The sequence below is a fragment of the Drosophila teissieri genome, chromosome 2L, assembly GCF_016746235.2.
Source record: "Drosophila teissieri strain GT53w chromosome 2L, Prin_Dtei_1.1, whole genome shotgun sequence".
In the NCBI taxonomy this organism is placed as follows: Eukaryota; Metazoa; Arthropoda; class Insecta; order Diptera; family Drosophilidae; genus Drosophila; species Drosophila teissieri.
Window position 1 is genome coordinate 1050031 of NC_053029.1, and position 24091 is coordinate 1074121.

Sequence of the window (24091 nt, forward strand, 5' to 3'; positions counted from 1 at the left end):
TAATTAAGCCAAAGTAATTTCATTTGGCTGCCACAAAATCCCCCTTCCCTTTCCCTTTTCCACCACAAATGCCGCATTTCGGGCTGTTTTGTTTTTAATTGCTGAATAATTGCAGGACGAGCCATACGGGCAGCAAATATCAATCTCGCCGTTCCAAGGACTCCATGGGTGATAGGAGAGCTCTTGAATGCGCAGTAATTAAGAGCGCCAAGGATTCGCTGATGAATTCATCAGTCAGTCGGAAATAATAGCCTGAATCATTTCATCTAACAACAGTCGGAAAATCTTGTATGGACTTTGGCAAGAGACTTTTAGCATGTTAAATTCGTGGAAACTCCTCCGAGGAAAGTTGCAATCTACTGAGCACTTCTATCTGATGTCATCATGACGCAGCGATTAAAAACTGCACAAAGTCCTTAGACACTTTTCGCCCAAGTACCTGCTATCCAAGTCGAGCTATAAAGTCTTAATGACTCTTTGCTCAAGTGCGATAAACTTGATTTTTATTCTCTGTGTAGTTGATGGAGTTGGTGGAGAAGTGGCTACATTGTTTGGCCACATGGAGTCCTTGCGCTCCTTTCTGCCATCCTCAGCAACGTCGAGCCGACAGATTGAAGTGCACTCCGCAGCCAGAGCCAAGGACCATAAGCGCTCACTCGTCTCCTTTTCAATGCGAAAGTCCTGCGCCGCTGGGCAAACAGTCAATAAATGTGGCGACACAGGCCGTCTGTCTGGTTGTCTGCCTTTCCACTTGTCTACTTGTCAATAGGCCAACAGAGACGTGACCTGAATGCCGAACCGGACGGAAAAGCAATATTGAAAGGCCCGGCGCGAAAATAGAAACTAATTAAATGAGCGATGGTCGGGCAATTTCGAGGCAAGTGAGCGCTCTAATTGCTCCGCCCTCTGGACTGCGATGAACACTTGAAGAGACCAATCGACCCAAGGGATCCCACATCCTCCTCTCGAACTCATGGTCGCTGTCCAGGTGCACTGCGCTGCATTGTTTTCGCATTTACCTGCATTGCTTTCCTTTCTTTTTTTCCCAACCACTGATAATGCCACGCGACGTGCCGCATCCATAGGCCATTGCAACGCCATGCAAATGCGCTGTGGCAATAAAAGTAAGAGGCATCCTGCGAAGCCAGCGGCTAAAAGCTTTTACGGCAACAAAATCCCCAGCGGACTGCAACTATCTGCCCGTCATGCTCTTCGCTGTCCGCCGTGATGGTGATGCAACTATTATTTATGGCGAGTTCGATTTACCACGCGGGGGCATGATGCATGGGGCACGTGGCATGGGGCATGGGGCATGGGGCATGATGGGAATGGGAGTGAAAAGCCAAGACCTCGACCGCAAGAAGGAAACGGCAAACGGCGAACGGCAAAGCCTGGCCAGCTTTCATCGGGATTGCCAATCAACAAATCACAATCTGCGACGTCGATGGGGAGTGGGAGGCAATCGTCCTTTTGTGCTGGCCCTGAATTGATTGATAAGTCCGCCACTTGATTGCTGGCCCTCAGTAGGGAAATCTTGGCCAGCCTAAATTGCACCACAGGCTGGCAGGCTGGCAGCGTCGTTTGTTGCTGTGCAAACACTGGAGACGCAACAATTTAATAAATTTTCCGCCCACGGGCGAAATTGAAAATTCCATTCCGAGCGCATGCCCCTTCTTCTTCCTCTTGCTGCGGTTGCTGTGGCAGCCGCCTCAACAGGATGCCCATCTCCACGTCCATCTCCACCTCCACTGCCACTCCCAATCCCCACCTCATTTTGATTGATGTCCACCGGCACACCGCACATAGTTAAGAAGAGGAAGCTCCTTCGGAATTTTCCGCCTGGCCAGGGCTGTTTACTTATGAGACGAGTCGCCTCGCTGAGTTTTCCAGGTTCTGTTTGCTTTTGGGTCAGGGCATTTAAAAAAGAAAGATTTTCATTTCATAACGACATTTTTCCATTTTTTCTCCCCGTCATCTCGCCACAACACAGCCCCCACACGCACACGCATACGCATACAAGCTCACGGACAGGACACGTGTGCCCAGGACAACGTGTGGTATGTGTAATATGTGCGGAGGCGAGCGTTGGGCGTTGAGAGGTCTGGCGACATCTTTAATGACAATAACGAATGTCCGCACTCTGATTACGTGCGGCATTTACCCCAAGCGGAGGCAGCAAAAAGTGTGCAAACACACATTTCATGGGGCACTCAAAACTGGACCTTCCACAGCTTTCTATACTCGGAATCTGGATCAAAAGGTATGACAAAGCTGAACTTGTGGCAAAAGAAGGCATATTTGTATTCAGCACAAGAATATTTGAAACTCTCTAAACGGTTTTTCTCCACATTTTAGAAGGATACATTTGTATATATTTTCACTGTATGAACAAAGGAGCATTTAACTTCACCAAGGAGCAAAGCTGATTAAAATTGTAATCGCGCAGCAAACAAAAAAGCCCTTAAAATCGAGCCTTGAACTAAAGGGTAATGATGTTTGCCTTCGCATACTACCAATTAACTAGCACACAAAGTTCGATAATTTCCTAAGCCCTGCGACTTGAATCGCTCTCCTTTGAATCAAAATTGAAAGCGAAGTAGTCTCAAAGGATTAAATGCTCGCCGAAATGCCAGTTGAAACCTAATTGCCGAGTCTGCGGCCGCATGGCAGAAGCTAACTGGTGCTCAAAACACAATTACAAGGCCTGACAGGATGTTGTTGCACATAAAAACACGAAAACAAGGCGTATTTCCCTTTGGCTCTTTGGCTGAGCAGCAAAGATGCCTTAAAGTCGCCCCGCGGGCCACAATACTTTATACTTTGCGTTGACAGTACGTGTCAATGCTGCTGGGGCGCACAATGCTGGGCACAACTGTCAGGGAGGCAGGCGGCACAAAGAAAATAAATAATAACAAAGGACATTAATCATGACAACGACAAGGCAAAGGACTTTTCCCCTGCCTCTGCCTCCTCGCAGCAGCACGAGATGGGGGAGATTGGTGGCATGGTGGCAGGGTGGCATGGTGGCAGGGTAGCAGTGCCAATGGCAAAGCAAACATGATGCAAGTGTTCCACACAGCTCGTTAAAGGGCAGCATAACAAGCACACACACCCGTAGCTTACAGGACCTGCTTATGCATTAAAGTCCTGCTCCTGCTCCTGCTCCTGCTCCTGCCTACTTGACTTGGTAAGCGTTTAATGCCAGCGCACACATGCGCCACTCGCGGCAAGCAAACAGAATAGCAAACAAATGAAAAGCACCGCGGATGCACTGCCTCCTTGTCCTTATCCCTATTTCCCCCCTTTTCACGGCTCAGCTGCAGCTGGAAAGTTGTCGCTGCTTGGGAGCTTTATTAAGTGTAAATAAGCGGCGGCATTTCACAGCAGCTTCGCGTCCTGCAGCCGCATTCCTTTGAGTGGGGCATTCCTTACGGCAGGACCTGCCACACCGAGGCAAAAAAAAGCCACTAAGCTCGTCACTCGGCGTGCAAAGTGTTTTTAACCGCAGCTTGTAAAAAATAAGTAACTTAGCACAAGAGGCTTAAGTTTAAAAATTGTGTGGTGAAATGTTGAGAACGTATGTATAACTTCATTAGGCATTGCAAAGTCAATGCAATCAGATTTCTCTTTTGTTCCAGGACTTTTGACTCACAATGGCAGCTTATTACTTTTGAATGAATGTGCAAATTTAAAAAAGCATTCCAGATGGAATTTCTTTCGGTGCTTTCTCCCACCAACATGTTGCTGCCACCGAGCTGTTTTTCATTTTCTCCCCGACGCCGCCGGCTTCTTGATTTATGCGAACTCATTTTATTCATAAATTTTAAACACGTTTGACGTCGTTGGCCGGGGGCTATGGAAATCGGGTGCTTTTCCCTCTGGTATGCCAACTGTCTCCGGCTTCTCCCGGGAGCGGGTCCTTGATTTATCTGGCCACATTTCTAAACAAATATTCCCAGGCCCTTCCGGACGACCGACGCCAAGTGACCCAGGCAAATTTGGCACGCAATTAGGCGGCTTGGTTTTCTATCTTTTTGCTTGCCATAGTAGGAGTCCTGCATAGTAAGAGTTCAGCTTAGTGAGAGTTTCGTATGGTGGCCACTTTGAACTCCCCCAGTTCGTCATCCCAGCTGCGGGCAGTAATAAATTGAGTGCCACTTCTGGACAGGCTGAAATAAAGTGCTTGAGCGGCATGGAGATCAAACTCAACTGAACTCAACTCGCTGGGACTGGGAAAATGTTTATTTGTTTACGCTTCATCAAACAAGAGATGCTGGATGTCAACACTGTGCAAATATGTGTCAAGTACCTGTCCGAAAACTGTTTGCCTTTCAGATCAGCAGGCTGTTTGTGCCTTTGAGACGCATATGAAATACAAGCCATCAAAATACTGACAGCACTTCAGTCTCCCAAGGGGAAGGACCTTTCCGCAGACGCCCCAAAGTATGCAATGAAAAGTGAACTTTGAGCGTTCTCAGCTGAAAGGCAATTTGATAAGAAGATAAGATAAGCATGATAGTTGAAGGATAATAAAATCCTCTGACTGTTACAATTAATGCGTTTCCCTAATCCAGTTAAACGAGTCCTTTCTGATCCAGAAACTTGTCTCTGAGCTGCTGCTTTTCTCCTTAATCATTCGCTGTCCGTGCGGATGACAAATTTCCAATGAAATTCCTAACGAACTCGTTTGTCTCATTTGCGTGACTCTGCTTTGGTCATCTCGTTTGGTTCGGTGGCAAGTTCGAGTTACAGCAGTTTTAATTTAAAGTGAAAAACTGGACTCGGCTTCTACTTTGCATGCTAAACATGATCTTTGCCCTGGCAAACAGGCTCTGTGCATTTGTCATTTCATTCATGAAGTCCTTTGAAGCTGGCTGCACTTTGTGAGCGATTTATTAGAAATTCCGTTTTCCTTGCCCAGCTGAATTGGAACGAGCGCGGCTTGGGCCTCCATCGAAAACGCATTTGGATTGGGATTGGTATTGAAATTTCAAATAAGATGATTGCTGGCCTCGGGCGTACAGGCACAGGTTGATGGGTTATCCTGTGGCATCCTGCGGCTCCCTTTTCTGCTCGTTGCAAGTCAGCAGATGCATTCGGGGCAAACCCCAAGGGGCAACTGCGCCCACTTTACGTGGATTTATGCCAGGTTTGCTGGATTCAAATCCATGCAAATTCATGCCACAAAATATACATATACAACGCCAACAACAGTCAGTTGATGTAGCAGATACACGATGCGCTGCATTTGATTTAATTAAATGCAAATAAGTTGCGCTCATTGTCGCCGCCACTTTGCGCTTGAATAGATTTAATGTGCAATTACTTTTCCAATTTGCCATAAAAGAGTACACACAAATCGTGATTGCTTATTACGCGGCCCACATTTCTGCGCCATTTCCCGGCCGACGTGACGCGCCCTTCATTTTCCCCCGCTTTTCACGTCTCTTGTTCCTTCGCGCTTCTTTGGTTTTCATTAATGTTTAGGCAGCTTTTAATTTGCGCTCATTAATGGGCAGGGGGAAAATCGAAGAAAGGCACCGGGAAAACCATGAAAACCATGAAAAGCATGAAAACCATGAGAACCGGAGAATAGAACTCGCTTATGAATTTCATTAATTTCCGCAGTGTTGTTGCGGCTGTTTTTGTGCTGCTGTTGGGCATGAAAAATTCATTAGATGTTTTGCATAAATTATGGCCGCCCAAAAGTTCAACGAGGATGGGCGAGGCCTCTGAAAAAAACAACAACTGCAAATTATTCCGCAAACTTTCCCCCAAAAACATTTGGCTGACAAAATCGCCCAATTTATCGTAGAAGTGAAGGCAAACTTAGGTCAAATATTTGACGCCCCAAAAGTTTCCACCTAACAAACCCCCAGCGACCAATTAAAGTTGTTTCGAATACGTTAAATTAAGTATGACCTACTTTTCCCAGTTTATTAATTTAAAATGGGGAAATGCACTAAGGCAGCTACTAAAGGGGTTGTAATGCAGCAAAACAAATTTAAATTGCTTAAAATGATTAAATGGATTTTTAGTTACAAAGTTCTACAAAAAGTTTAAAATACAAATACGAAGAACTTCACACTGAGTTGCCTCATCTACTTGGCTTTTCCCGATCTTGGAGGCACTGGAGCAGCCACCATGCCACCAGCCATGGTCAGTCGCCGCTGGATGCGGGAAGCAGGTTGCCCCGGGGATTTGGGAGGCGGCACGAAAGCCACGAGCCGCGATAGTGCAGGCTCGTCTTTGGAGATGGGTTCCTTCCAATTCTTGGTGGCACTCCTTTGGGCATCTCCTGGAGGGGAATCCCCCTCGCCTTCACTGAGCTCCGATTCCGACTCGTCACCGCTCTCCTCTGTTTGCTCGCCGGAATCCGTAAAGGAATCCTCCTCGGAATCGGAATCGGAATCCGAAACAGAATCTGAATCCGAGTCGGAATCAGAATCAGAATCGGAATAAGTATCTGAATCTGTGTTGGAATCACTTTCACATTCTCCATCGCTTTCCTCGCTGCCCTCGATTTTGGCATTCAGATACTCCTGCACTAATTTGCGCTGCTCCTTCATCGACATTCTCAGCTGCTTCGACTTCTCGAACACCTGACTGACCAAATCTTCCAAGGACGCAGGACTCAGATCCTTAGACTTCTTGCTGCTCATCTTTCAGTGCTATAGCTCCTTAGACAGCTTGGTTTTCTTTCACTTGAAATTTTGTTTGTACGGATAATTTTTTTGTATTTTCTAAAACTAGTTTCGTTTCACACGAGTAGCAGGGAAATAAATCATGGGGCTGGATGTTTATTGAAGTTTTAATTGTCTAGAACCTGCCTTCTCTGTTTATAAGTATAGCTTATACTTGCTTTTCCCATTCCTGTAAATTCCAGTCCTAATGAAGAAATATTTCATTTTTGACCCTAATTTGTTTGGCCCCACCAGCTAAATCAATTACAGTGGCGCCACAAATTGTGTGCAACGCAGGTGGGGCAATTTAATTGCGCGGTCTCCGGGAGATAAATCAAATCATTAGTTCACAGGTCACTCGAGTGGGTGGTGGATGGTGGATAGTGGGTGGGTCAAAGGGGAGGGTGTGTTAATGCCAAATTAGAGACGCCCAATGGAGCGTGATTACAGCAGGCCAAACATCGCAATAGGAACACATAAATACACATTATCCTTGTTTGCTTATGCGTGGCGCATAAAATCCAGTTCTTATTAAATTTCCGCACGCCTGCACATGTCCTGCTCCCAGATTCCCTGATTTCTGGCTGGCATAACCAACCATACCATCTAAACCCATCGCATCCCATCCAATCCTAGACCCTATTCTGGCAATTGGGAGCAGCTGTTGGGCTGTTCCCTGGCTTTTGGCCCAATGAATTTTGCATGTTCCTGTCGGCCCAGCCAGGAACGCATGTCTTTATGTTTTTTATCCTCACACTTGCCGCAGGCAGCAGCCGCACTTCCTCGACTTCGGTTTCCCATTTGGTGGCCCTGGGGAAGGGGCACTTCTTGGTTACACCTCCGAGGAGAAGGCGACGGCGAAGGCGAGGTAAACAATATGAACATTATATTAACATTTATTTGCGTTGGCCAAAGGTTTCCCTGCTTCGCCAGCTTTGTGGCAAATAAATACATTTACATACATTACGCCGCACACGAGGGCTTTCTGTGTAGTTTCCCTGCTCTCTAGTTGCCATTAAAATACACTAATAGTCCGCTGCCAAGGGCGAGCTATGTATTTGAAAAAAAAAGGCACATAAAATGAGTTTGCGTGCCCCAAAAATGGGAACTTCAAAAGGCAAGCCAAAACAAAGTGCCAACAAAGTAATTGCAGGGATTTGTCTTGCGGCCACCTCGATGGGGCCTAGACCATTTTCCATTTCCCATTTTCCCCCCCTAGATGTACGAGTATGTGTGCGATTTTCCGGGCAGCTGGCAGGAGAGGAAGTAGCAACCAGTTGCCGCGCCATTTTCCCATTGGGTTTGGCTGCTTTTTTCGCATATGCCACAGTGTACAAGTGTAACTGCTGTGCACGGCTGTCCTTTGAGCAATTTTACGCATATTTGCACTTAAATATAACATCTCCTGGTATGCGAACATATATATATACATATATATGACTGGGTTGTAACGCCCAGATATTTACGATGGCACGTTAATTTTTATGACATTTCCTCGCTGGCAACTCGCTGGCCCCTCAAAGTGGCCGCCAGACAGCGATTCCGATTGCGATTCCGCTTCCGATTGCCATTATGTGGGGTTTATGAACGGATATATATCTCAAAAGGGCCCAGCGACACGGGCTAATAAACCTATTAAATGTGGTGATAAATGCCTGCTCACATTTTACTCATATCTGCACATTAAATATTTTGTGGTCCTCGATTTGATGAGCACATGAAGCCAGCTTATGAGCAATTGGCAAGCCAGCTCTTTAGATATTCGATTCTTTACAGAAATTGGTCCAATAAGTTCGCATCTATCCCATCTGAACCTGCATTTAGTCTTGTTTTAATGAGCAGCAGTTAGTCGGATCGATGTCCAATTGTGCTCTTATCTTTTGTTGCCAGCGCATAGGACTCTTACGTGCCTGCATTCAAGCGATGATTGCGGTTATTATTCATTAGCCGCCTTTGTCAGTTTCCATCTGGCCTTTTCCCAGGCTGCGCCTGATTATCTGCGATTTTTCCTGCCAATCGCTGGGAGAGGGGGGCGGAGAGGGGGCGGAGTAGTGTCTGCCACGGTTCATTGGCCATTCAATATCTTTTTTCCGCTCGATTGCCAATCTCTGGGGTGGAGCTGACCTGACCTCCGACCCCTTGTTTGTGTCCAGGTGGCTAGGTGGTCAGGTGGCCAGGTGGGCGGCATCTTGAGAAGGGGCGTGACCATGGCGGACATCCTCGGATGATGTGTGTGTGTGTGTGAGTGGCCATTGTTTCATTTTATCTCTTAATTACATCTCCATCTGGGCATTGAAAGCCTTCGGCTCGGAAAGTTTAATTAACTCGGCAGTAGCTCTTCTCGTTGTTGGCCAACTCTTGTTGGCCCGTTTGAGTGGCGTTGTGTGTCAGTTGCCAGTTGCCAGTGCTCCCAGTACCGATACTAGGTGTGCCACATAATTGAATGGCCACTAAAGTCTGCTAAATATGACCGAGTCGAGTGCGGTGGCCGGCACACATGGCCGCAAACTCATTAATTTCAGAAATGTTGCAGAGAGTGCAACAGATAAGGCCATCAAACAGCACACATGTGTATATGTGGATACGTGGATGCGGGCACAAAGGAAATATTATTTGTGTGGCTTGCCATTTGCACGGAATTATCACTAACTTTGTTTCGCAGTTCTACACCAATTTAATTTCCACACAACTTCAGCATCATCATTCGCCTGCAATAGAAATACCTGCTTTCTACATTGCATTTCATTTTATTTAATTTTTAAGACTCCTGAGATGCGTGTCGCATCTTGTGTAAATAAACCAAATGCCTTGAATAATAAAGGAGCTGGAATAGTGTTGTTTGCCTTATTCATGCATGAAGTATTCATGGCTCAAACTATTTGGTTATTTTGAAAGTATTTAAGCCACTCAACGAGCAGGCATTTTACTTTCAATTTCTGTCCAATTTCAGCAGCCGAATCACAGGCAAATCCCTCGCAACTAACTGCTTTCCACTTAGCACAACTTAATCCCCTGAACGGAAACTCAAACTGAAAACTGGGATAAAGTCCTGCGAGGACAATGGCAAATGAGGGGAGAGGGGAAAGGGGAAAGGCACCACATACAAGTATATGCCACATACTCTGTACGCTGCATGCTGCAAAGTGCGTTGTGGGCCTGTCGGCAGTAATTGCGGCGCTTAGAAGGACGGACATGCAGGGATTAGCTGCAGATGCAACTGCATTTTCTGAGGCATTTTCAGAGGCATTTTCCAGCGCTTTCCGCTGCCGGTTTCCCCTCCATTTCCCCCCCAATTGAGCGTACAACTTGTGCATCCTCCAAGGCGCAAGGATATCTCCTTCAGACATATTCTTTTCAGTTCACTGTTCCCTGTTCGCTGTTTACTGATACTCGTACTCGATTATGTCGGCAATATGTTTGCGTTAACAAAGCCCCACCCCGAGAACATCCTTGCAGCAGACAGCAATTTGTTCCAAACGACTTGGCGAGGCGCAAATTAAGTGCATTTTCATTAGTTGCAAGTTGTTTGCCATTTGAGAAATTAAATTGCCGTTGCAGAGTCAAGGAGCTGCAATCGGAGGCGCCTCAACAGCTCAACAGCTCCACAGCAATTATTTTTCCAGCTCACTATCAACTATCCACTGGTTCCACTGGATAGCTGTATAGCTGGATAGCAGGATAGCACCATCATCGTCATCATCGCCATGGTCATGATCATCGGAAGCACTCGACGCAGTCATCCAACCTTTATGAATTTCGCCCATGTGCAAAGTTATTTGCCAGTAAAAAACAGGACCGAACCTTGCTCCACTTTAAGCTGGAAATGCTTTCTGGGATGGAGGGCGAAAAGTACCGAATGCCAAGGGAGATTTTTTGGTTTAAGCCGAGGGGGAAGGAATGCATGAGTACGCCCACCTGTCGGACCGAAAAGTCCACAGTCATGTTTTTGTTTCACAGACTTCGGGGGCCAGCAAAAGTTTGATGAAAAACAAAAAGGTGAGAAACAAGCAGTGAGTGTTGAATTTAAGGCCAGCTTTAAAGTTTAGAACTGGCCCCATCAATTCCTCTTTCAGGGGATAGCAAATGCAATTTGCACGGCTCTTTGCAATTTGCTGCACTAATTCAATATGGAAAAATACCGTGTATAGTGCCGAAATCGAGGCATATATAACATCGAACAATTGCGGTTTGTGTGGCAGATCGACCGCAGAGCATGATGTAAAGCGGCAGGCAGCGGTTCACCGCATTCCATTTGGCCGAGAATAGAATTTAAAAGAGTCACCACGGCGTATACGCAATGTGAGGCAAGTCTGTGCCAGTTTCCAGTTTCCAGTTTCTACATGGAAATTGCATTAGCGGTGCATCCGTTTGAAAAGTTTTCCATGCCGCGGCGGCGGCCAGCTAATTAATAATGCATTCGCATCTGATTTGAAAATGTGAAAATGTAAAATCCAATTTCGATGCAATGCAGAAAAAGGGGGCCAGCAAGTTGGCCTTTACATTTGGCCTGGATTTGGCTTCGCACTCTGCGTGCAGATTGAACTGCATTTCATTAAGTGCACAGAGAATGCCGAGTGCCGAATGCCGGGCGAAATATGAAAACTATCTGGCGCTGCAGCAACTCGCAAACTGCGAGTGCAAATATTTGTTTTTCAAATGAAATGAATAAATGCAGAAAAAGTTACTCAGCTCAGCTCAGTTCAGTTGAGCTCCTCCTCCGCCGTTTGCTGTCAGTTAAATGAAGTTGTTTTTGCCAATCCCAATCCCCCTGCTTGGCTGGCTAAGGTCAATGTGTTAGACACTGTTGCATGCAACAGGGAGTCCTCGAGCTCCACCTTCCACTCTCGTTGCAGCTGGAAGAATGCAGGGCGAGGAGGAGAGGCAGCTGCTGTTAATTAAATTGTATTGTGCAGCCATCAAAAGTTGCACACCACAACGGGCTGGAGTGGCAGGGCCACCGTGAAATATGGCGAGCAAGGAGCAGCAGGAGCTAATGATGATGTTGCTCGTTGCCAGTTGCTAATTTATACACACACCCCCACACCCCCACACATTCCCAACACGGCCGCCAGCCGACAACGTGGAGGAGCAGTCAGCTGCACAGCCAGGACATCTATCTGTTTGTGTATCTATGTGTATGTGTGTGTTGGACAAGGGTGTGTACACATGTGCACCTGCGGCAGCAACAGCAGCAGTAGCAACAACATCAGCAACAGCAGGAATCAATAAATCCCAGGACCCAGCCCAGATCCTGTTGATTCTTGCGCAACTCTGTGCTGAAATGCATGGGCGGAGCTCCTGGTTAACTTTGCATGTGGGCTGACGTGGCTGCAACGACGAGAGCTGCAAATTTGCATGCCCCACACAGGCAGCAACTAGTTGTCATGGCAACAGCAGCAGAGGCAACAGCAGCAGGAGTCGAGATGCTCGGCAGGATACGAGCTGTGAGTCCTGCAGCCATGCCATCATCCTGCTCCTTCCTGAGCGGCCATGAATACGAAAGGAACTGGCGGAGATGTGCCCGATAAGCTGCAAAATGGCTGGCTCCGAGTTTGGGAAAACCAAACTGACAGCTTGCGGTGGATAATTTATGCTCGGCTGATATCATTATGGAAATTAAATTCTCCAAATGGCAAGCATAACGTCAATCAGATTAAGACAGGCAAATCCCGCAAAAGAAGCCATGCAAATGGCGAAGATAGTTGCGTTTTAATAAGGTCGCAGCAGGAATGAAAAGAATTTACGAGCTAATTTAAATAAATTAGCATTGGCGGTGGTAAAATGTTGTGCAAATATATGCGTTGAAATAGAAAATAAAGGCACTTTAAATATTCATAAGCCTTAAATGTTTTTCGATCGATTGTGCAAATAGTTTTGAATGTTTTATGGGCAATGCCAGCCAGTGGGGTGTGAACTAAGTGCAACTTTTATGGGCAGTGATTTTCTAAACATCAATAAATATGCATATTCTTTGCTAACTTCGAGGTCTTCAGTAGGAAAACAGAGCCAACAAGAGGTGTTCCAGTTTCGGGGGCAAAATCAAACACCCAAGAATCAAATGCATGCACACACAACTGGCATAACCCAACCTACACCCGTAAGTGGCCCTAACGATGTTGCCAGCATTTGGCGGCCTGTTGCACATGATAGTTGCGCCCGGCAGGCGTAACACGTTTAGCCAGCTTTCGCCTCGGTTCCGGCCGTAGAGAGCGCTTCCTGGCCAGAACTACAGCGGCAGCAACAGCAGTTGGCCAATGCAGCTGCAGGATTCCCTGCAGGACTCCTCGCCCTGGCCAATTGGATTATGCGTGGTGCGGGCTAAACTAGTTAAAAACATATTTGCACAGCTCCCAGGACTTGCCGACATGGACATGGACATGGGCCATCTTGTCGTCCGGGGAGCTGGCTAAAAATGGCTGAGAGCCATGTTCTGCCACTGCTGCGTGTGCGCCAAAGTTTTAATTAAACGGGTTTATGTTTTGGCCGCAAAACACACAAAAAGTTAACACACGAGGCGTGCTGCGTCCGCTGGGAAATCGAAGGACAACAGGGACTAATTGCGTTTGTGGCACGCCTTGCATCGAATCCTCTACCTCTGTTAGTGGTAAATTAGATTATTGGCACAACACTTATTGCAAAACTTATCAACCAAACTTGCAACAAAATCAATACAAAACAGGTAGCTAAGCCAAAGCTGATGAAAATCCGTCTGAAGGTAAAAGGAAACTTAAGGTTTGTTGGCTTTTAGAAGGGAACTAAGTACCTCTGCTTTCCACTTGTTATAGATAAATATTTGCTTATTGCGAAAGGACACTCACCAACATTGCCCTCCGCTTGAGCAAGATCTCCATGCGTGGCGAGCAGCAGGATCAGCAGCAGGACTCCGAATTGCAGTAGCTTGGCCGGACGACTCAGCGCGTCCAGGCTGCAGCAGAGCAGGCCGCCGCCCCCCGCCCCGCAGCCGCGCACCTCGCGCCGCCGGGCGCCCTCGCTGATCAGTAGGCGACCGCGGGCGGCGGACGGCGGCGTCGGCGGCACCTTGCGCTGGTGGTGCAGTAGCTCGTGCTGCCGCGGCGCCTGACTGCGGTGGTGATGCACTGGCTCCTGCGGATCCTGCTCCTGGTCCTCCTGCTGCTGCTGCTGCTGCTGCTGTTGGTGATGCTGGTGACTAGACCAGGACTGCTGCCCGGCTGCTCCGCGTGCTCTCTGGTGCTTCGGCTCTTCAGTTGTGGTGCATGGATGTTGCTGCCGTTGTTGTACATTGCTTGCCATGATAATCGGCACACCTGCAAGTGATCAAAGGATCCAATTACTAACTAAGTACTAACTATAAGTTAACTAAGAGTGGTGCTATACTGTTAATCTTGTATTAAAAAGTTAATTTATGCTGCCCCCATCAACTATTTTGAGCCCCCAAGGCCAGATTTCATTTCATGATAAACAATGCTTCCATTTTCAATTAGTTTTTTAGGGAAATGAATGCTTTATCCGCATTCAAATTTATGCAGGAATGTGCACTAATGACCTGGTGCTGCTCCGCCAAGTGGGCGGTACTCCGAAGTACATGCAACCCACGTGATTCGGGTGCTCCTCATTGTTGTTACCGGAAATTAGCAATGTATATTCGGTGGCGCTGCCTCGGCTGCCTCTTCGGGGAAATTGCATTTTATTGTGCCAGGGACAACTTTTCGCTTTTCCGGCATTTCCATATTTCATATTTTCACACAATGCGCACAAAGGGAAGCCCTGGAGGAGCTGGAGGGAGATTCCGGGTGAAGTGGGGTTGTTCCTGACTGGAATCTCTGCTGGCTGAGCACATTTGTCGCGCTGCAGTTTCCGGTTTTTTAGTTGCTCCTTCTTTGTGGTGGCCTCCGGTGCTCCTAGCTCCTTGCTCCTCCTGCCGAATGCTTAGCGAGTATTTCTTGCTCTTTATCCCTGGATATGGTAATAAATGTCAGACTTCGCTTAGCCCTCGGCAGTCGGCTGGGGAAATTGATTTTCCTTGCCGCTCCAGCGGCTCCCAATTGTGATGGGCAGGTGGTTGGGGTTCTAGGGGTTCTTGCTTCTGGGTTCTTGGTTATGGGTTCTGGGTTCTTGGTTCTGGGTTCTTGGTTGTGGGTTTTGGATATCGTCTGGGTGGGTCATTTGGCGATAAGCACGTCAGCCTCGCTCAAGGCTGACATATTTTGAAAGAGAATGACGGCGAAGTTTACTTCGTTCTGAAGGCCTGCCAAATAGGATTCCAGCTCATCAACAGCAGCAACAGGGATGTGGCATTCCCGAAATGTCAAATTATCAAGCGAATCAGGTAGCAAATGAAATGACCTTGTCAACGGCCCACAAATTGGATTGCTACTTTATTGGGAGTGCCACTGAAAACAGTAAAGTCTACACAATATGCCACATTTTCTATTATGCTGCTGCCACAGCAAGATGTAAGGGAACTTGAACTGCTATGTTGCAGACTCACCAAAAACAACTGTATCAAGCAGCAACTACTTTTTCATAAATAGTTGCCCGACTAAAGTTTGCCGACTCACTTACAGCAATGGAATTAGGCCAGAGAAGCATCAATCAGCGATGAAATTCATTAGCGGGAAAAGGGGACTCTTGTGCAGACACAATATACATATACATAAATGTCTTGGCCAAGATCTCAATTACGGCAACATCTTCGGCTATAACATGTCTGCGACATGGTAATATGATTTCAATCATTTCTCGCAACTGGCATGATTAATGCCTTACAGATTTCTGCCCCCCAGAAGGCAGCTTCCATGTGACCTCGTTGCCTCGTTGGTGGCGGAGGAGAATGAATGAAGAGCTCGTCCTGGTGGGCCTCGGAATTGGGTTCATTTTTCATGCGCAGGCCGTGGCAGCAGAAACTAAACTTCGAGGCTAAGACTAAGCCCCAATAAGTTGGATGGGCCCAGATGACACCGCAGCATATGGGCCGGATAATTAATCATGGGACGAACGTGCCAGCACGGCCAAAAACTTTTCACCCCTTCTCTTGGCCTCTTAAGCTTCAAGTCCTGGCCAAGTCCTGGCCAAACTCCACTTAACACAGGCACATTCAATCGAATCGACCGAGAAGTTAAGAGCGAGGCTCTGAATGAAGCCAATGCTGGCCAAAGGGAATATCTGATTAGCTGGCCTCTCGAATTTAATTACGGTGACAGCGCAGAGCAGTCGGATGCATCCTCTGTCTCCTGCCCTCCACTTCCTCCAGCTCCTTCTGCTCCTCCTGCTGCTCCAGTCGCCTCTGCTGCATAATTTACGCAACTCAATTAGGCGTTGACCCCACGATAAAGTTTAATAATTGCAGGTGCAGGCCGCCCTGTCTTCGCACTTTAATTAAAAGAACCGAGCAATTAAAAACGCATCAACAGAAAGAGAGCAACTGGTAAAAAAAGAACAATACATACTCCCGACTACCACATACCTGCTATTTCACTCAAAGTATGTACATGTAATGCACCTTTTTTGCGCTTTGAACTAGTATTAACAAAATCATAAATCAGAAAATGGGGCAATATGTGTGTACTTCTTAAATGGTTCACTCGTGTTGTGAAGTAACACACAGGACACGAAACAGGATCAACCACCTGATACCTGATACCTGACCTGGGCAAATCGGGAGTCGAAGCACCAACCGCAGGGGGAACCACATGTGCAACCGCGTTTGCTCCACCACGTCGTGTTTGTGGAGCTGCTCCGCTTTGGAGGCGGACAAACCGCGACCACGACAGCAATTAAAACGGAGGAAGCAGCTTCAGCTGGGTCTCTGGGTATTTTCATTTTCCGGGCAGCCCGAGTTTTCCCCTGCTTCTCTTGCGTTCAAAACCGCTGCGCTTTTCATTTCCTCGGCACTTTTCAACTGGCTTTGTCAGCCGAAAATATTCCATTCCACTGGCACGTTTCTGCAGTGGATTGATTTGCAATCATCAATTTCAATTGAATTTGCGTGGCGCAGCAGCGAAACTTTTATAAGCGCCAAGTAAAGTGCAAATTTGGAAGGCAGCTGCCATTCTCGTTCGAAAATAACGCCCATTTTTGAGAGCAGCGCTGCCAACTTCTTTAATCAGTTCAGGCTTGCACTGGGGCATATCGATAACGATAGGTCAGGTTCGAGTTGCTAAGTGCTAATTGTGTAAACTTGTAAACTTTCAAAAATTGTCAATAAGTATTATTTATTTACCCTTTCAGCTGACTGCAGCGTGGAAAAGTGAAGCTTTTGATATGAAAATACCTTTCCAAAATTAAAGCAACGTGTGAAGCAGCCTTTTTCGAAGTGGTTATCGTCGCGTGTAGAGCAGCCCCAGCTGTCAATCGACTGGAAGTTTCACCTCTGGTATTTCCTGTCTCTCCTCCAGCAAATTCTTTTCCCTGGAAGTCTCTTGGCGAACTTGTGCTCGCAAATCCCTCGAATAAATATTCATAATTCCTCGAGATGGGTAAGAAACAGAAGATGAAGAAAGCTGCCCAGGTGGCGGCCCAGATGGCGACCGCCGCCGCGCAGCTGCAGACGGAGGTGGCCACCAAGGAAAAGTCCACCGAAGACGCCACTCCGGCACCATGTTGCAGTGGCAAGAAGCAGAAGCCCAAGGAAACGCAACGAACAGACGTCGCAAAAGGAGTTCAGAAGGAGCTCGCCAAGCTGGAAGAGGCCGTGGATGAGGCCAAGAAGCAGGCTCCTCCAGGCTTCAGCGGCGCCAAGGGGAAGCCCCACATCATGGGCCACATGGACCCGGCGTACCGCAGCAAGATCAAGAGGCTGATGAGCCTGGCCCAACAGCTGCCGCCCAATGTGTTCAATCTGCAGAGTCCGCAGCAGGAGAAGCGCCCCTCCGCCGAGGACTCCAGCGCGGATGAGGATGACCGCAGCACGGACAGCGATGACGCACCGGATCTGGTGGAAGCGGATCGAAAGGCGGCCCAACCGGACGAACTGGGCGAACTCGGTGCGCTGGGCACGCTGGCCGTGCGAGGACCCGGCGACGGACCCAAGCATTCGCGGGGCGAGAAGAAGGCGCGCCGGATTCTCATGAAGCTGGACCTGAAGCCCGTCGAGAACGTGGCCCGCGTGACCATGAAGAAGAGCAAGAACATCCTGCTGTACATCGATCAGCCGGACGTCTTCCGAGTGGCGCACTCGCAGACGTACATCTTCTTCGGCGAGATCCGCGTGGAGGACATCAGCAGCTCGGCCACCGCCTCCCAGGCAGCCGCCAAGGCGGCCGAGCGATTCCGTGGCACCTCGCCCGTCGGCGGGCAGGACGATAAGGCGGATGTGAAAGCTCCTGGCGGGCCGTCCCTGGCCGACGAAGACGACGAGGACGATGGCGACGACGTGGACGTGGACGACAAGGGCTTGGACGTGAAGGACATTGAACTGGTGCAGATGCAGGCCGCGTGCTCGCGCAAGAAGGCCATTCAGGCGCTGCTGAAGAACGACAACGACGTGGTCAACGCCATCATGGCCCTAACTGTGGGCTAACTCCCTCTGTTGGCTCCTTTGCATCTAAATTCATTTCCACATTCATAACGAGAATTTCCACATTCAGTAGCTCTTTGAAATACATTTCCCACTTATACATGTTCATTGTAATTAAATGCTGACATTCAAATCGTAAACATTCATGTTGCTTTAATTTATGCAATTCCATGTAATCAAACAATCTTGTATGTAATGAAATAGGAAATGTAACCTATTCGATTTTCCGGATGTGCTGCTTGTGGGAGAAAAAACCAAGACTTGTTTTACAAGAATGGCAACTTCCGGTGCCAATTGAATGCGCACTTGAACAGATGCGACGTATTTCCTGTTCCTGTTTTTTGAAAGCGGAAGTTTCCCTCGTAGAGTGAAATTCACAGCTTATTTCAATTTTCTAATGAATTGAGGTTTTCCCGTTTCCATCTTGGTTGAGTGATGGCATTTTCCGAAGGGCAAAAAACGCATTAAGTTCGCGTATGCGAAGCTGAGCCATTTTCATTACATTTGCTCCTCCATCCGCGCTAGACTTTGGCCATTTTCCTTTCAGGTACCATCATCATTCCTGGACATTTTCTCTGTGGCGGAAACTTAATCGCTTCTTTCTTTGTGCCGCTGACGCTGCACTTGTTTACTGTGCACTTAGTTTCAGCCATTTGGCCAAGTCCCTCGGCACTCGACTTTTCCATTTTTTGTGCTGGCGCATTTCTGACGACGCTTCCCTTGCAGGCGGGGATTCCCAGGTGAGACAGGTGACGTGGCTGCTGGTGACGTGCCCCGCTCCGCGGACAGTTCACTCAATTTCTTTTCTGGCCCCAAAAGCCACCTAATGAATAGCTCCGGCTCTAACTGAACTCTATTTAATTTTCAGCTTTCGTCAGCAGCCGTAAAAAAGGCTTTAGTTTTGCATTGTGGGCGCTCAGCAGTCCGTGTGGCTGCGCACGTGCCCGCTTCTCCGCCGGAAAAGTGGAAATGGAAACTTTGTAGGTGGGCTCAAGGCAGGGAGGCGACTCCTCCTTCTCCGCTCTGTATATCCTTCATATAGTGCGAGTGGAAAGTGGCCGCGCGTGTCGACTGCGAATGGAAAGTTTTCGGGGCTTCGCTCCCTTTGCCTCGCAACTTTCTGCGCCGGAAATTGATTAAGTTGGCTGCCTTTAATCAGCGGAATTGAAGATGCTGCCGAAATACAAATCAGTTGACAGTCGGCAGCCGTACTGCGCAATTTACTGCCCAATCCAAATGGCACTTTGAAGTACTTTCCGCGTCGGCAATTTCCACCGCCTGCTGACCAAGTCCCGGAAAATGCGGCAGCAACTTCGAAAGTTGTTAAATGCCTAATGACATCATTCAGTCCAGCACCTTCTCGAAATTAACTATTACAATACACAATTAAATTTGCAATATATTTTAGGTCAGTCACTGTCCCAATTAAATCGTAGCCATTGTATCCATTTGGTCTTAAGAATTTAACATCTTTGCTTTTGTGTAGACTTTAGGGCTTTCTTTATCCGCATGCCACCTTGTGCGCCTGTTGTACAAGAATTTTCTTGGGCATGAAATGCTCTGGGTTTCCACTGGCTTTTCCTGGCCGCTTATAAACTTTCCCTTCTGGTTTTGCGGCCAACGCTTGGCCTACTGCCCGTTCGCTTGAGAAGTTTTCCTTTTCGTGGTTACTCATTCACTTTCAACTTGATTTGGGTTTCGCATTTCGGTGCGCATTTCTTGACCGAAATCTGCAGGATTTGTCTTCGTCCTCGTGTCCTTCCGCCTGTCCGCATCCGTCTGGCCATGTTAGTCGAAGGACTCGGATGGGGATTCCCCTTGGACCCCTCGGGCGCAGTTCATCACTTTGGGCGGGCAGTGTAGCCGCACATACTGCTGAGCTAATCATGACGCTTCAGCTTCTCCATATTCATCTCCATTTTGCTAGGTGAAATGGGGAATCCCCGAATCCCGCCCCTGAATCAGACCCTTCGACTTGGCCTGAAGTGTTGGCAGGCTTTTTGCCATTTGATTTGACGCCACTGTTTGCCATCGGATGGGCAAAGTGGGCTTGGCTTCAAGAGGCTGCTGCCAGGTGTGTGTGTTTGCCTGCACTTTGGCGCTCCTCGGGCTCCTTGGGGCTCTATTATGGTGAGTATCGAGCACCTGGGCCCCAAATGGAGGAGAGCCAGCGCGTGGGAGCGACTTCCTGGCAGCTGAAGGTGATTTAAGGCTCGACAGGCTCACATTTCCCGGCCTTTGTGTAATTGATGCACGGCAGCGGCTAAAGGATAACAAATCGCTTTCATCCTGACTCCGCTTCCGGGCGAGCACAATGTGTACAATACGCCTGTAGAGCCGTCTGCAAATACACAATCCATAATTCCTTTTTTGGCCAGCACAGCGTGAAAGGGATTTCCGGCGAGGAGGACTCTTCAGCGCAAAAAGGACCTTTCCGTGCAAAAAGCCAAAAGCAATTAGATAAACTTGCCAGCTGGATTCGGCAATTGAAAGTGGCCGACAGTGGGCGGGCGTGGAAAATGTGGAAAATTGCGGACCAGCTGGGCGTGGCAGGACAATTATGAGAGCGAAGGTTCGGATAATTCAGCAATTTGGTCGGGTTAGGGGAATCAGCGTGGAATTACGCTCCTAAGTGCCATGAATTATGACTGGGTTCTTAAGCGAATAAATTATTGTTGCGGCACTCGAAGCAAAATACTCAGAATGACTCAATACGTTTAGACATTAGATTCATTAGATTAGTCAAATGATTTGAAATGGAATTTGTTTCCAATTCTGGAGCTTCTTCTGACTGTATCAACTGTTCCTTTGTCCGAAGAAACCTGTTCCAATCTTACTTAAATGGATATTCCATCTCACATTCATCTTTATTATTTAAGCTGCTTTTATTATGCATCTTTATTGTTTAAGCATCTTATTTGTTGCAACCCTCAAATCGCTTGTTTCCTTGTATTTCAGATGGCATGGCATCTGATAAAATTTTCGGGGCCTTCTTCTCCACGTTGGGAATATTGCCTTTCCTTTGCCAAATTGTTTTGCATGTCAACCCGAAAAGTTTTGGCATTCTGCAGTATGCAGGAGGTATCCTGGCCCTTTGAGCATGGCAGCAATTATAAGCTGCCTAGGGAATATTCAAGGAATTTGGTGGAGCAGTGTGCAAAGGACCCCTAGAACTCGTTGTGGAAAGCTTCTTATGTTGCAGGACGAATATATGAATATATACGCAGGATTCTCCCCTGCAAACGGTCGCAGTTAATAAGCATTTCCGTTTGCTGCATTTCATGTGCCATATTTTATTCAGACTGCGCTTCATACTTCATAAATGCAGCTGGTGAAAGAGAGCAAAGGCCACGGATAATGAACACCAGTCAGCGCTCCGGGTACAGAATTTCCAGCGAACTGAACTGATAATGTTGTTAGAGTGCACACACACACATACATGCATGATGGGGTGGGGGTTTTGGGGGGTTCCAGGGGCTGGGAAATCAATTTCGGGGAAAACAAATTGCGCAGCTTGTACTGAAAGCTCGGCGAAAATAATACTGCTGCAGTTTCCGCTCACGGGAAGTACGCTTTTCACTGCTTATCTGCCCTTTTAGCGGGAAAACTATCGTTAATGGGCAACTGATAGCAGCCGCTTTCCCCACTCGCGATAAGTAATGTTTCCTAATTGACTTTTTATCACGTTTCCCGACACCTGATACGTGAGCTCACTTCCCTCTCGCCGCGCCATTTCACAATAATTTGTGAAATGTCCGCGATTTCGTGACATTCGTCATGGCAGCAAGTGAGCCATCCATCCGCCTGGATTCATTTGCATTTTTGCATTTTATAATTGAATTTATGTAACCAATATGCCTGTCTTCCCACGAATTAAAATCTCGAAATTCCCGCTGCATCAATTCGAGTTTCCGGCCGAGTGGATTGCCCACTTTTCCGGATCAGGATTATTTATTTTCTTGCTCGCTACCTGTCGCATTTACTTAAATACATTTAAACCATTTCCAGTAATGTTTACTCGCTCAACGAAAATAAAACGTCAATTTAATTGCGGTGCGCCGTTGTGAAATATTGGATTGTGTCAGCTGCGGAAAATCAAACATGGCGTACAGTTAATCTCGCTGCCAAGGAAATTTCAATTTCCTAATGGATGGCGAAAAATGTCAAATGCTAAAGCAAAATAGCTACTGTAACATGTGCAATTTATTGCTCTTATTTCTTCTAAATTATTCAATGTTTTATAAACAGCTGACATGGGAAAGTAAGCTTTCTTACCAGCGTATAACTTGAAAAGAAAACGTTTTAACTCTGAATTGATCCCCAGTTTGAGTTTCACAAATGGTTAAAATTCGCATAGCAATGGTTAAACTTCGTTATTTAAATATTTCAAGTTGCACACTTTTTTACAAGAAGTTCTTTCGAATACCAGTATGATTACCACGCAAGTTACCGCCACTGCGAGTAACAGTGGTGCCTCCTCGGAGGCTCCAACCTCCTGCCCATGTCCATGTCCATTCCCACTCCCCGAAAGACTCACCGCAAGAAGTGCCGACGGCTGCCATCGATGCTGGGTGCCATATGTTAGGCTTAGGCGCTTATCGCACCAGCAGCAGAACGTGGGCCACTGTCACTGCCACTGCCACTGCCACTTGCCACTTGCCACTTGCCACTTCGCACTTGGCACTGGCACTCGTCCTCGGGCGCTGAAGAAGCTGGCGCAGAACACTGGCTGGGACTCCACCGCCTACGTGAGGTAGGCGGGCGCCTTCTTATTTAACCGCTCAACACTTGGTCGCTCCGCTCCCCAGGTTGAACTGAACGCCGTCGATGGATCCAGCCGTCCGTGGAGCACGGAGCATCAGGTAGCGCCCGAGCGGAGCCGACTTCGGTCACCCGAAGCCACTGCCGTTCCAGCTGCCGTTCCAGCTGCCTGGGGAAGTCGTGGAAAGCTCGTTGGAGCTTTTGCTGTTGCTTCGCCAGCTGCTGCTTTTCCCATTTCCCGCCCTGCCGCTCTTCCGCCTTTCCCGCTTTTCCACTGTCGCACGGCAGCCCCTGTTGCTCCGCTGGCAGCGCGACGCCCACGCAAGGAGCTTTTCCGCGCTGAGCTTTCCCCGAAGGCGGCGCCTACGTTTCAAGGACCTCGGGATGGGATGGGATGGGAAAGCAAGTCGCTCGCCCTCGTCCTGCCAGCCCTTCTGCCTCCGCTGGGGACCCACAAGTTCGGCAGCCAAAAATAGCAAAAGCGCGAAAGTTCCAAAAGCCTCTGCCACCCGCCTAAACAGTACAGTGAAGCCTCACTAGCGTGGTTTTGCTGGAAAAGGAAATCTTACTAGGCACTTCAAAGAAGCATTCATAGCTGTTCAAACTGAAAAGAAGTTTCTTTTGAAAGGTAAGCTGCTACTAGCACCTTTCACTCTAGCGAAGTTCCACTGTGCCCGCCGAATTTCCTTTCATTTTCGTTTGCCAGCGATTTCCATCTTCAGTGTGTCTTTCTACTTTCTATATTCCGACTGCTGAGCTGCGTGCCAAGTCAGCTTCTGGAGCTCCGCTCACGACCAGCCGCAACTGCCCCGCGAAATTGTGTCGAAAATGTGATGGCTTGATATATCTGCTTGGGCTATTTTTAGCACTGGGTAAGGAGGTGTGGGTGGGTGTAGCCAGGGTTGCCACTGCCACCATTGATTTTTCTCACTGTTTTCGTTTTTCCTGCTCCTCCTGCCCCCTGGTTTTCCGGGCTTTTTCGGCTCTTGCCTGACGCAGCGCCTTTTATGAATGAACTTGGCTCACATAAGCATTTGTTAGAACTCCCGCCCCGCAAAAAAGAGGGGCGTTGCACCCTTCGGTGGGCGGAGTGGGGAGCGGGGGGCAACCCTAATGAACGCGCTTTCAATGTCACCAAACTGCTTGCAAT

The 24091-nt window shown here is 47.8% G+C and overlaps 3 protein-coding genes across 5 annotated transcripts in view; 1 reads left to right on the forward strand and 2 right to left on the reverse strand.

The window, feature by feature from the left end:
- Nucleotides 1–24091, reverse strand: part of LOC122611742 — a 35471-nt gene that overhangs the window by 7413 nt on the left and 3967 nt on the right. For 2 of the 3 annotated variants that reach the window (XM_043785032.1, XM_043785033.1), the window contains one exon: nucleotides 13502–13969. In XM_043785032.1, the coding sequence (XP_043640967.1) occupies nucleotides 13502–13955 (454 nt within the window). In that variant the 5' untranslated portion in view covers nucleotides 13956–13969. Of the gene's footprint in view, nucleotides 1–13501; nucleotides 13970–22717; nucleotides 22977–24091 lie in introns of those variants that run through there. The other variant, XM_043785031.1, reaches the window with a different exon arrangement.
- LOC122611744 (clumping factor B) lies at nucleotides 6010–6816 on the reverse strand. Its single transcript, XM_043785036.1, has one exon. It carries the CDS (start codon nucleotides 6660–6662, stop codon nucleotides 6102–6104), a length of 561 nt encoding a protein of 186 aa, XP_043640971.1. The 5' UTR covers nucleotides 6663–6816; the 3' UTR covers nucleotides 6010–6101.
- Nucleotides 16875–18222, forward strand: LOC122611743 (nascent polypeptide-associated complex subunit alpha). Its single transcript, XM_043785034.1, has 2 exons — nucleotides 16875–16980; nucleotides 17060–18222. The coding sequence occupies exon 2, from the start codon at nucleotides 17137–17139 to the stop codon at nucleotides 18181–18183; it is 1047 nt and encodes a 348-aa protein (XP_043640969.1). The 5' UTR covers nucleotides 16875–16980; nucleotides 17060–17136; the 3' UTR covers nucleotides 18184–18222.

What these genes read in the sequence shown, in the direction of transcription:
- LOC122611744 (XM_043785036.1), bottom strand. Translation starts at nt 6,662, where the DNA reads ATGAGCAGCAAGAAGTCTAAGGATCTGAGTCCTGCGTCCTTGGAAGAT.
- LOC122611743 (XM_043785034.1), top strand. Translation starts at nt 17,137, where the DNA reads ATGGGTAAGAAACAGAAGATGAAGAAAGCTGCCCAGGTGGCGGCCCAG.